We start from the raw sequence: 12,902 nt of genomic DNA, 5'->3' as shown, positions 1-12,902 counted from the left end.
AATAATTCAGGCTGGCTTGAAGAGCAGGGAGGGCTAACAGGATGGGGCAAATAGCCTTACACATTGACAAGGGCACAGAATGTGGTTCCTTCTGAAGCTCAGAAGTGCTCTGGCCTTACAGAGTTCTTAATCAGGATGTTTATAACTTGTTCATTTTTTTATACCTAGGAAATAAGCTGATGCAGTTATATCTTTTTAAAATACCCTGTAGCAATGGCATGGACAATTAGCACACATTCTAGCTTTGTGTTAATTCCGACCTTGGGAGAGCTACTATAATAATCCAGGCAAAGGGGTTCTAGACAGCCATACTTTATAAGACCAAATTAGAGTCTTTATTAGTCAGCAACAGAGATCAGGCTCTTCCTCAGAGAATGCTTGGCCCTGAAGCTCAGGTGTACAGCATTTATAAAGAAAGAAAACAACATGACACCATTGACAGATGTAGGTCAGGGGAACATAGCATCATTTGTTTTAGCAGAACACAACTGTTTGGGTTATGCTTCTGGGTCAGTTAAAGTCTCAAATGTGTTACCAAGGTGAACATGACTGTTCAGGGAGTTAGCATTCAAAACTCAGTCTCCTAAGTAGGCACAGAGTAGAGTCAGGGTAAGGTCAGAGAAAGGATATTACCTTTGTTGCTTCACTCCTTGCCCACGTTGTGCTTAGCTTTACACAGATCTGTTGCAGCACCTGTGCAGCCTTTCTGGGTAAAATGCTTATGATGATAACATGGCTGGACAGGCATGAAGAGACATTGAAATTTGAGGTCATCAGGGTGGTATCCATGCTTAATATCCCTGGTGGTTAATAATCATAACTAATTGTGCTTGCCTCTGCAGTGTGCTGATTGGTGGCTACATGCCAGGATAGCAAGCTTTTTTGGTCCTCCTTTCTTGATAACAGCTGACAGAGTGAGAATGGTCTTGCCAAGCTGCCATTTCCAAGCTGACCATGGTGTTGGGAGAAGTTGCTATATATGATTGAAGCCAAATCACGGGCCCCTAAATTGGGGATGAGAAGACTAATGTTTGAAATGAGAGATGATTATCTTCTCAATACAACCCTGCTTTCCCCACAGAGGACCTACATTACAACAAAGAATTTAATCTGAAAAGTGTCTGTGGTGGGGAGCCTTCTCCACCTCAGATCTTGTAACTTGTTAGTCATGAAATATCCATTTACTCTTTAGTATGTGACAGTCTTTCAGTAAATGGATCAAATAGGGAGGAATGCAGTGGTGAGTAAAATGGTGGAGATGTAAGGGCTATGCATCCCCAGCTGTTGGTTCTTTCTCTATATTCCTGCATGGGCGGAGTCAGCACTTCTGGGGAAATATTTGCTTCTACTTAACGGGATTGTAGCCTTGGAATGTCACCATCCATTTCACTATGTTGGTCTTCCATATACCTAAAATCTTTTCTATTGATGAAGTTTTCATTATTTTTCAAAACCAACTCTATTGTATAATTTATATGCAATAAGTAGGACATGTTTAAAGCAGGTAAATTGACAAGTTTCAGCATATGTGTCATACCATCAAACTAGCTGAACAATCAAGAGATTGAAATTCTCTGACTCCCAAACCATCTCTGGGATGCTTTTTGGCAACCTCTCCCTACAAATGACACAAATCAGCTTGGACTAAGGGTCAGGCTGTGTGTGTGTGTGTGTGTGTGTGTGTGTGTGTGTGTGTGTGTGTGTGTATGTATCTGTTTGTATGTGTGTATATATATTTATATGTGTTCCTGTGTGTATATATGTGGTTATGTGTCTATATGTTTAAGTACTGTATGTCTTGTGAGTGTTTATGTATGTGTGTATATTGTGTGTCAGTGTGTGTGTTTCTGTGTGTCTGTGAGTGAGAGTATATGCCATGTGTGTGACTGCCTATAGATACCAGAAGAAAATGTCGGATCCCATGGAACTGCTTAATATGGATGATGGGAACTGCACTCAGTTTCTATGGAAGAACAGCAAATGTTCTTAACTACTGAGTCATTTTCCAGCCCTCCAAAAGTTTTAATAATTTATTTTTTTATAACTTGTGGGTCTGACTACTCAGACCCTCTCTGGACTTTGAAGGTTTCATATTTTGTAGTGTCTATTGTTTTAAGATGATATATTTGATGGCAAAATATTATTCCTGATAATTTTATTATTATAAAGTTACAATATGTTTATTATATATTAAATATATAATAATAGAATTAATATAACATGGATAGTGATATATAATAAATCATAATATATAATTCATAATATAAAATTATAAGAATTATATTGTATTATGTATATATAATATATTACACAGTAATGTAAAATTAATATATAATATAAATAATATAAAGCTGCTTTATTCTGTTACTATTTTGAGTTCAGTTCTTTTATTCCTGATACTGGTCATTTATGTCTTCTCTCACTTTTTTCTGTATATTAGTCTCCAGTGTCTATTGTAACAAATGCCCCAAAAGTTGGTAGCTTAAAAAATGTATCACAACCCTCCAGTGACTGGTGTCAAGGAATTGAAGTCAAGTTAGAGATTCAGGACCAGGGTGCTCTAGGCAATGCTGCTCCAGAGTGAGTGCTTTACTGGCATTCTGAGAAGCTTTTATTTCAAGACAGCTCAGGGATCAAAACTGTGACAGAGAAACAATGAAAAACAGAGTATTTATCACTATCACCTAATATGCTCAGTATACACAAGATCTCAAGGCTAAATGAGAGCTGTTATATAACACCCTGAGCTCACTAAGTTTCATTTCTTAGGAGAGGGGAGGAAACATTTCATCCATGGCATTCCTTGGGTGGGTAGAGTCCTTCCTCCCAAGGGAGTAAGTGAATGCTAACGGAATAGGGTCCATACAGTGGAATACTGTAGGAGAATCTATTATATGCAGACTACAAAAGGTGAAATTCTGAGCTCTCAAGGTGGCTCACTGGGTAAAGGCCTGACACCTGGTTTGAGTGTGACAACTTGAATTCAGTCTCCAAAGGTAGAAGTAGAGAACCAACTATGCCGATAGTTCTCTGACCTCCACATACATGCTGTGTCATACATGTCTACACATATGCACAAACATGCATGCATGCACGCATAAAAATCAGAAGTTATTTTCAGAAGTAAAAATATGTACTTGTTGTCTGGTGAAAACAAGTTGAAACAGCTTTATTTGATTGAAATGAAGACATTGTTAGTCCTGTTCTCCCTCCACAGGCTGTAGGAGGCAATCTGTTCCTTGATTTTCCCACTTTGCTGGTATCCAGTGTTTTATAGCCTAATTCTAGGTCAGTATTGTCCCTGTCATTTTCCCTGTCTTGAACATTGCACTTTCTATTAGGCTTCACTGCAGACAGACCAGGTAATCTAGTGTAATCTCATCTTGAACCAATCCCCATGTATTCTTTGGCCATTTGAGGGCAGAGCAAAGGACCAGGATTTCAAGGAGATTCTCATTTGGCCCCATAGTCTAGCTTGATGAACTCAGATTTATTCATCTTTCCATGAAACAGCTTCTGGTCTCACTGGCTCATTTCAGCTGTATTCCTCTTTGATATTTCATGGACTTTGCACTTGTTTTCAGCATGTGTTTCCTTTGTCTTTTTGTTTGTTGCTTTCTTAAGGTTGAAGCTAAGATTTTTAGCTGCATTCTACAAATTTGACATGCTGTGTTTCATAGACTTTGACATTCTTTGCATTGCCCCTTGGTTGTTAGAATTACCGGAGAGCTTCGGCTTTAGGAGCTGTGCTCTAGGTGCCTTTTGGTTGATTTCTGAATGTCATGATGGTCAAAGAACATTTTCAGGGTGATTTCCAACTTGAATACTTTTAAATTAATTGGGTTTAGTTTTAGAGATCTGTTTCAAGCCGTTAAAGCATGACTTTATTTTCCTGAAGACTGTGTACTTTTCTGGTTCACCTATCAGGTTTTGGAGAGCTGCAGCTGTATGCAAGAGGGCATAGTAAAGAACCCATTGAAATTTCTGCTCCATTGGGGGAAGGTTTTCATTGTGGATAAGAAAGTGAAAATATCCAGAGGCATATGAAACTGTCCAGAGCAGAGAGAAAAATAAACAAATGAAAGAACATACTAAACATGGCCAAGCCTATCTGTGAGAGAAGTGGGGAGGGTAGTGGAGATAGTGAGAAATAGAGACTAGTGTGGGGCAGCCAGTGGGTATAAAGAGTAGGAATCCGAGCTGAGAAAGGCCAGGAGGCTCTATCATTAAACAAATGTGGTGTAAACAAATATAACACATCTTTACATCGTTAAAGCAATATTTTACAACATGTACTAGCCCACACCCTTATATTAAGGCAAGGCCAACTTTGGTCCTAATTCTTTATAATTTTCTCCCATGACATTACCTGACCATCAGTTCATGATACAATGTAATAGTGGAAATAGTTCCAGCATTTTGAATACTGTTGAACAAGGAAAAAGGTAGTTTTTGACCTATCGAAAGCCAAGACAAGTATAGTTTGATTTGGTTATCATTTCAAATTCATTCCCAATACACAGGGTAAGTGAATTTTATACAAATGTTTTGACTTTAGGGGAAATCTGGCTGTTTATATAGTGCTGTGTGCATCGCTTCTTTTTACAGTTACTTTAGAAATATTTGTATTTGCACAGAAGCCCACCTTCCTTCAAGTAAGTGATCCATATATATTCCAACACTGTCGCAGTAGACAGTGTTTCACACAGCCTCTCTGATACAGTTGGTTGTCCTATAGCTTGAGTGAATCTAAGTCAACTTTATGTATGGCATACACTCAGCCTACTTTTTAAATAAGTTGTCATTTTATTGAGCTCTTTAGTGACCGTCAATGCCCCTCTAGACTGATTTGTAATGTCTTGCCATTGCAGAAACATTTTCAGTAGGTCAAGCTTTGTGATTTTAATCATACTCTTGAAGAGTCAGAGCAGTCTTAGCCCTATAGCATTCAGTTCTAATTAATGCTCTGGCTGATGACCTCATGTTATCATTTATTATTGAGAGAGTACACACATTCTTTATCATTTCAGCAAACTAAATATGTGGCTCTCAGGAGATTCCTGAAACTGAGATTTACTTGGATTTTAATTCCCTTGGCTTAGTTTAGGATTTGGTGATGAAGCAGGAACATTGGGGAAGTGCTTTAATTAGGCAGTTGCCATCCTGGGAATCACAGGCCATTTCCTCTAACAGCAAAGATGGCTTGGATCCTAGGAGGAGTTTCTAGCCCAGCAAGGATACCATATACAATACTTGTTAGTGTTTTGTGCGTACTCTGTGGCAAACCCGTCTGGGAGTAGAAGCCATGACACAGGCCAGTTATACTACTAGAGACCTCAGTGATTTAGATAGCACAGCAGGACTGATCTAAGCTTTTCAAAATCCCATTTATATTTTATTACATTTATGAGTGTATATTGTATGTGTGTGTATGTTTGTGTGTGTGTGTGTGTGTGTGTGTGTGTGTGTGTGTGTGTGTGTGTGTACATGTGTGCCTACTTGTGCATGACATAGTGGAGGTCAGAGGGTAACTTACAGGTATTATTTCTTTCCTTTTGTCATGTGGGTCCCCAGGATGGAACTTAGGTCCTCAGGCTTGGTGACAAGTGCCTTTACCAGTTAAGGCATCTGTTTATATTTTAATTTAACTAGCCTCTGTTTATATTTTAAAATGATCATTTAATGCCTCCTCAGGACCAACTCAGTTTTAAATATTTCCATACATGCATATATTTATGTGCAATAGACATTATTTTTCTTTTATTGCATTTTGATAATCCTCAGTGTTGCCATAACCAGAATTGGTATCAAGCCTAAATTTCTTGAGGTCAATAGAATAGAGTGGGATGAATTCTGTTCCTATTTGTTTGGAATAAATGCTATTTCATGTGGTTGTTTTTGCCAGTTACTTTGTTAATGGTCCCACATGGGTGCATTTTAAGTCATATTTAATTGTTGAGAAAGTAGAAAGGCAAAAGGCATAATTAATAATTGCAATTAGAAAGAATTCAAGGAAGAATAATGTGTGACAGATTTGATTCTATGAGTCTGAATAGGACCCATGACATGCTGCTACCATCAGAATTCTCTGCTGTTACTTTGGAAATCACAACTATGAAATACTGTTGGTTTTAGAAGTAATACATTGTTGCCAAATTTCCATAAAAGTTGTATTTCAAAATGCCCAATGGTGTTAATTTCACAGAGATTTGCAATAAAATCTAAAAGTATTGACCGGGTCTTTCTCTCTTTCTTTTGTAAAAAGCGGCTGGACCTGTAATCTGCAGAATGCTGAGTTATCCCCCTACTCGCCGAGCATTAGTTGTGGGATGTGGTTTGCAGATGTTCCAGCAGCTTTCGGGCATCAACACCATCATGTACGTATTCTGGTTGGCTTTCTCTTGAAAAGTGTGTGAAGGGAGTGTTTCACAGGGAAGGCAAGGGGGAGTTCTCAGTAGTTTGTCACTATTAAATGCAGAGGAATTTCCTCTGGGTATATTTTATGGTGATTGTTAAATACCCACCACTTGGAACCTAGAGGTAGTTTTGTGTTTGGCATATTATTGATACTATATGTTGCATACAAATTGTAATTATGCCACTGATACTTTTGTATAATCCAAGCTAACGTCATTTTGAACTTCATTTATTATACAGAGTCACACAGAACATTGTTGTGTAATGATTAAATGATTTTGGAACACATTCTTTCCCCATAGCCACTACATTCCTCTCTTGACTGTATTCCCCTTGGTTCCCAGACAACTCTGTGCCTACTTTCCTATCATCTCTATATATTTGATTTTATGTACAATTTTATATGTAATCTAGGACTCTCAAATGGGAAAATAATGTGATATCTGTCTATCTGAGACTAAGTTAATTCATTTAATATGATAATCTCTGGTTGTATCCATTTTCCTGCAAACTACATAATCTCATTATTCTTATGGCCCAGCAAATTCCATTGTGTACATAAATGGTGTTTACTTTATCCATTCCTCTGCTGATGGACTTCTGGAATGGTTTCTTAGCTTAGCTGTTATGCACAGTCATAGTGCAGTGCTATGAACTATCTTTGTGGTGTATTGACTTACAGTGTGGGGGGAGTGGTATAGTTGGGTCATATTGTAGATTTCAGAGAATCCTCTGTGCTGACATCCATGGCATTTCTCCCAGTAATACACAAGGGTTTTCTTGTCCTCATCCTCATGAGCTCTTTTGTTTCCTTGATGACTGTCATTCCTATTGTAATGTAAAGAAATGCATTTCCCTGGCTTAGTGAGGTTAGCTTCTTATCGTGTGTATTTTACATTTTGAGACTTTCTGTTCATTTCAGTCTTTCACTTAATGATTTCGTTGTTCATTTTTTTGTTTATGTTTTTTTCCCATTGTATTGCTAGATGCCAGACCTTAGACAGGTATACAACTAGTGACGCTTCTCTCCAATTCTGTATGTTCTCTGCACCTAACTCAGTTTCCTTTGCTGGAAGCTTTTTACCATCATTGGGTCCCATTTGTCTGCTGTAGGTCTTCCTTTTTGAGCAATTGGTATCTGGGGTAATATTGGCTTTGTAGAAGGAGTTTAGTAGTGTTCTCCTGTTTCATAGAATAAATAGCTTTAGAAGCATTGTTGTCAGTTCTTCTTTGAAGCCATGGTTGAATTTAGCAGCATGCATTTTTCATTGATAGATTATTCTTAGTCTTCAGTCTTGTTACTTTTAGACCTGCTTGACTTGTTTCTGTTCTGTTCATTTAATTTTGCTACATCTAGAAGCTCACCTTTTCAATTTTCCAATTTAATGAAAATTAGAATGAAATATTAGCTTTGAAAATACATCCTAATGACTTTCTGACTCTCATAGGATCTGCGGTAATGTCTATCTTTAGAGTCCTTACTTTGCAGATTTAGGTTTTCTGATTCTTTCCATCATTTGACTAAGTATTATTGGCCTTGTTTATCTTTTCAAATCATTTTCCTCATTGATTCATGTATTATGTTTATTTTTTCCAGTTCACTAATTTCTGTCCTAATGTTGATTATTTCTTTCTATCACCTAATTTGGGTTTTGGTTTGTTCTTGTTTCCCTAAGTTTCCCTAAGTTCAGAGGGTATATAGATAAGCAATTTATTTAAGATCTCTGATGTTTTTAATGCAGGCACTTGTAGCTATGAACTTCCATCTTGTCACTGCTCTTATTTTATCCCGAAAGCTTTGGAATATTGTGTTTTCGTTTTTTACTCAACTTTAGGAATCTTACAGTTTCTCTATTTTCCTCACCCATGGTTCACTAGTAGTTTTCACTCTTCAAGTTTGTATGTATTCTGGTGTTTCTTATGTTCATTTCTAGCTTTATTCTACCACAATATCAGGTAAAATATAAGAAACTATTTCAATTTTTCTATGTATCTTAAGATATCCTATGTCTGCTATGATGTGTCCATTTTGAAATTTTTATTTCGTGTGTATAGGTGCTTTGCCTGTATGTATGCCTTTGCACTACTTACACGCCTGGTACCCTCAGAGGCTGGAAGCATGTGCTGAATGCCCTGAAACTACTTTTACAGGTGTTTATGAGCTACCGTTTGGGTGCTGGGAATCAAACCTGAGTCCTCAGAAGATCACCTCAATCTTCTTAACTGCTAAGTCATCCCTGAAACTGCTAGGTAGACCCTCTATGCAAATGGCACATTATCCAGTTTTAAAACAACAGCCTCTTTAACAATAATAAGTCTTTCAAGATTTAAAAAAAAAAGGATAATAGGGTGTACGCTAGAATATTAGTCACAGAGATTGAGCGGAAGGAAAGTAGGTGTGTATTAGATCAACTGAGAAAGTCAGGGAGGGAAAATAGCTGGGAGGGGCAGGCTGGGATACTGTCTGCAGTCACAGATTTTAGAGCAAGAAGTAAAAGCAAAAGACCAAAAGGAGAAAAATGAAAGATCTAGGAACAAGAGGGGGGAATATATGAATTGTGTGTTAAGGATATTAGGTAGTACACAATTAATAAACTGGGTGGAGACACATCAGAACTGTGAAACATAGCCAACCACAGCTGTGTAACACTGTAAGGGATTTTGGGAAAGAGCTTGCATCCATCTTCTTAGGGCTGTGCATTATCATGCAATATAAAGTCATTAATAAAGGAGATTTTTAGCACCATGATATAAAGAAGAGATCATCCTAGAAGTTTTTCTTCCAGGTACTTACTAAAGTTAATCACTGGAAGCCTAAGGATTTTATACAGTAAAATATAATCAAACTATTTCTATTTGAAACTAATGATATTATCCTTCAAAATTGCTTAATATGGTTAAATATTTAGTAATAATCTGAGAAGAGTGTAATGGTTAAAATAATACTCAATAATAAAGATTAGTGGGGCTACAAGAATTTAAGGCTCAGTGGGTAGAGGCGTTTACTAAGCAAACATGGTAATAAGAGTTTGAGGTCAGGAACCTGTGTACAGGCAGAAATAGAAAGTCATCTCCACCTTGTTGTGATAAGGAACAAGATCGAACATAGGATAGGTTATTAACTGGTAATTTATTAAGAAGGTTACTCACACGAGCCAAAAACCAGATTTGGCACCCCAAGAAGTCCAGTCCCAGATGCCTCCAAGACCCGGTCTGAACTCCAATGGAGGAGGAGCTTCTCCTCTCCTCACTGTTTATCCTACCCCTCTATGGACCTGTGACCATGATCAAACAGGCATGGTCAGCTGTCCCGACCTGCAGAATATCAACCTGGGGCAAGAGAGTCAGGGATAGGGAATGGTGAAAGAAACAAAGAAAGAATGACCACAAGACAGGATTCTGATCAAGTGGCAAACTTTACTTTTCTCAGGCTAGCTTATATAGTCAGGATATGGGGAGGGGTTGTTTGCGCACCAGGTGTTGGTATAGGCAGGATATTAAGAAGCCACAAAGAGGATGTTTGGCAGGGTAAGGAGTTCATGAGTAAGAGGTCCAGGAAGGGTTGCTTAGGTGACTGAGCCTGTGGGTGGAGGACTGGGTCAAGTTGTTTCTTTTCTTGAGCTGAGGTTCTAAGGAGCTGCTATGTAAAGGTTAACTATGTGGCCTGCCAAGCATGGCCTAGGATCTCATGCCCAGCCCTGAGATTTGGTCCCCAACAGTCAGGGATACAGGTATCCAGAGTTTCTCCCTACAATGTTGTTTATTCACAGTCTGCACATTGGGATACATGTGCCCTCCCACCAAGATACCCCACACACACACACACTTTTTAATCTAAAACATTTAAAGCAAACATTAGGATCCAGGGTCCTAGTACACTGCAACCTCGTTCTTTAATGAATTTAACATTAACCTCTCACAGTTTCATGCCATCAGACTGTAACCTTATTGCCTATGTTTTTGGTATTCCCTTCTTCCAACATTATCTTGTTTTTTCTTGCCTTTATTGACCCTCTGAAGGCCCATACATGCCTCATGTCTGGGTTTGTTCTGTATTTATTCTAACTTGCTCTAATTCTGTGGCACTTCTTTCTTTCTCGATGATAGCATGGAATTGCCTCAAAGCAAGCACCAAACTTCCAAATAATGCAGAGGCAGTGACAGCCCTGTATGAATATGCTGGGTGATTCCATCACCACAATATAGTCTCTATTTCTATAAATATATCCATTCATTAAACTTGACAAGTTTAACAGCACAGAAAACAAAGGAATGTGTTCTATTTTTTTTTTTTTTTAGTTCTTTTAAATAAAAATCACAGGGCCATTTCTAATTCATGGTTTGTAGCTAATGCCAGTGTGCTTCTAAATGCTAGATGACATGGCTGTCATCATCCGATTGCAATAGCAAATTGTGCTGCCCATGGTTTTCTGTCTTTAATTAAGTATTCATGTTTCTAAGTCCTCCATCTTTCCTTAGAGATCAAGGGATATTACTGTCCTGGTACTCCTTATGATTTATGACTGCCATTGGTCTGCTTCGTTTACCACCAACTATACACGATAAAAGGTACCATATGCCACCGAACACATTTGAGCCTTAATCCTGAAAAATAGGAATAATAAAGGAAATGATGGTTGAAGATAGACCATGTCTTCTAGGTGTAAAGCAGCTACTGAGCTTTTCAAAGATGCTAATAAGATGTCTGTATCTAGCAGCTAGAGATTTGGACCTGAAGACAATATGATAGAACAAGTAATTGGTGATTACCTCTGTACTTCCAACACTCCTGTTCAGAGCCAATGCCACTTGTAAATCAGTGCAGTGATGACCACAGCACAGCTTGTCCTCAGTGATAAGTTGGGGACTCTCATGCCGTGTGCTTTCTACTACCCTTTCTAACCTCAGTATGTGTGTATGTGTGTCGGTATATGTATGGAGGGAGCTTGGATGTGTGCTTGCATGTATGTGTATGCTTGAATGTGTATGTGTGTGTTTAATATGTGTGTGCATCTGTGTGTGAATGTTTATGTGTGTATGTATTGTGTGTAGCATGTGTGAGGCATGCATGTATATGGATGCTATATGCTTCTCTGTGTGTGTATGTGTGTGTGTGCATTTATGTGTCTGTTCATGGGTATATGTGGCAGGGTGTGGATGGATTGTGTGTGTGTGTGTGTGTTTATTCTTTCACATTACTCTTAAGGTTCAGCATATTTCATAAGTTTTATTTCCAGTTTAAAATGATCTTTGAATTGTAACTCAATCATTGAATTTTGTGAGATTTAGCTAGAAATATTAACTATATTCTCCCCTTGTTTTAAATGTGTGTTTTAGTAATTTCAAGGTTCAGTTTCATGGGCATCTCATTATTGTAAACTATAAATTCTAACCTTTCCTTCTATGGTTTCTGCCCTTTACATGAGAAGAAAAGTAGGCACTGCTCTTCAGCATTTGAGTACAAACTTAATAAAATATAGAAGCTGACATTTCTTTTTAGGAGTTGTAACTTCACCCTGAAGTCTTTGTAAATTTTAAATTTGAAATATTTTCTTTCCCATAGAAACCATGTAGGGAACTACTGAGCATTCTTCCTCCAGTTACAGATAAAATCTTAGTGATCTGCTGTTTTCTGTTTCTTTTCTCTCATAGGATGCTTCATTTCTACCCTCTTGGCCTCTTCATTATCCTACCTCAGTAATGGCAATACATTTTCTTTTTATTTTCTTTTTTTTTAGGTTTCTTGACAGTTTTTTTATTTAAATTCTTTACTTACTGCTTATATTTACATATCCATCCCCCCATTCCTTCACCCTCCCATCCTCCCATGTTCCCCACCAACCCCCCCCAACCCATCACCCAACTCATCCCCAGGGACAGTGAGGCCCTCCACCAGGGACCTTCAAAGTCTGTGGTATCATTTGGGGGAGGGCCTAGGCCCTCCTTGCTGTATCAGGGCTGCAATAGTATCCCTCCATAGGGAATGGGCTCCCAAAGTCCATTTATGCTCTAGGGTTAAAGACTGGCTCCACTCTTAGAGGTCCCATAGACTCTCTTGACTTCCTAGTTGGCACCCACATTCAGAGGGCTTGGTTCAGTCCAATGTGTTTCCCCAGCTTTATAACTAGGGTCTCCATGCTCTCACTAGGTCAGGTCAACTGTTTCTTCTGGTTTCTGCAGCACCATCTTGGCTCCTTTGCTCATACCTCCTCCCTCTCCACAATTGGATTCTAGGCGTATGGTTCAGTGCTTAACTGTGGGTTTCTGCTTTGAACAGCTACTGGATAAAGGCTCTTGGAATGGTAACTTAGGTAGACACCAAACTCATTATAGGGGAAGGGCATCAATGGCATTTTCTCTACCATTGATTGGATTCTTAGTTGGGGTCGTCCCTGTGGATCCCCTAACATTTCCCCTGTGCCAGACCTCTCTCCATACCTGTACTGTCTCCCTCCATCAAGGCATCTCCTTTCTTGCCCTCCTCT

General features: G+C 38.5%; 1 protein-coding gene across 1 annotated transcript in view; it reads left to right on the top strand.

Moving 5' to 3' along the window:
- The window catches only part of LOC100750437 (solute carrier family 2 member 13), a 261,443-nt gene that overhangs the window by 124,447 nt on the left and 124,094 nt on the right, over positions 1-12,902 (top strand). The window contains exon 4 of the mRNA XM_027396332.2: positions 6,266-6,377. Within this exon, the coding sequence (XP_027252133.1) occupies positions 6,266-6,377 (112 nt within the window). The remainder of the gene's footprint in view (positions 1-6,265; positions 6,378-12,902) is intronic.

This window comes from Cricetulus griseus, chromosome 2 (assembly GCF_003668045.3).
Source record: "Cricetulus griseus strain 17A/GY chromosome 2, alternate assembly CriGri-PICRH-1.0, whole genome shotgun sequence".
Lineage (NCBI taxonomy): Eukaryota > Metazoa > Chordata > Mammalia > Rodentia > Cricetidae > Cricetulus > Cricetulus griseus.
The sequence above is the reverse complement of the archived record's forward strand: the minus strand, read 5'-3'. Positions and strand labels throughout refer to the sequence as shown.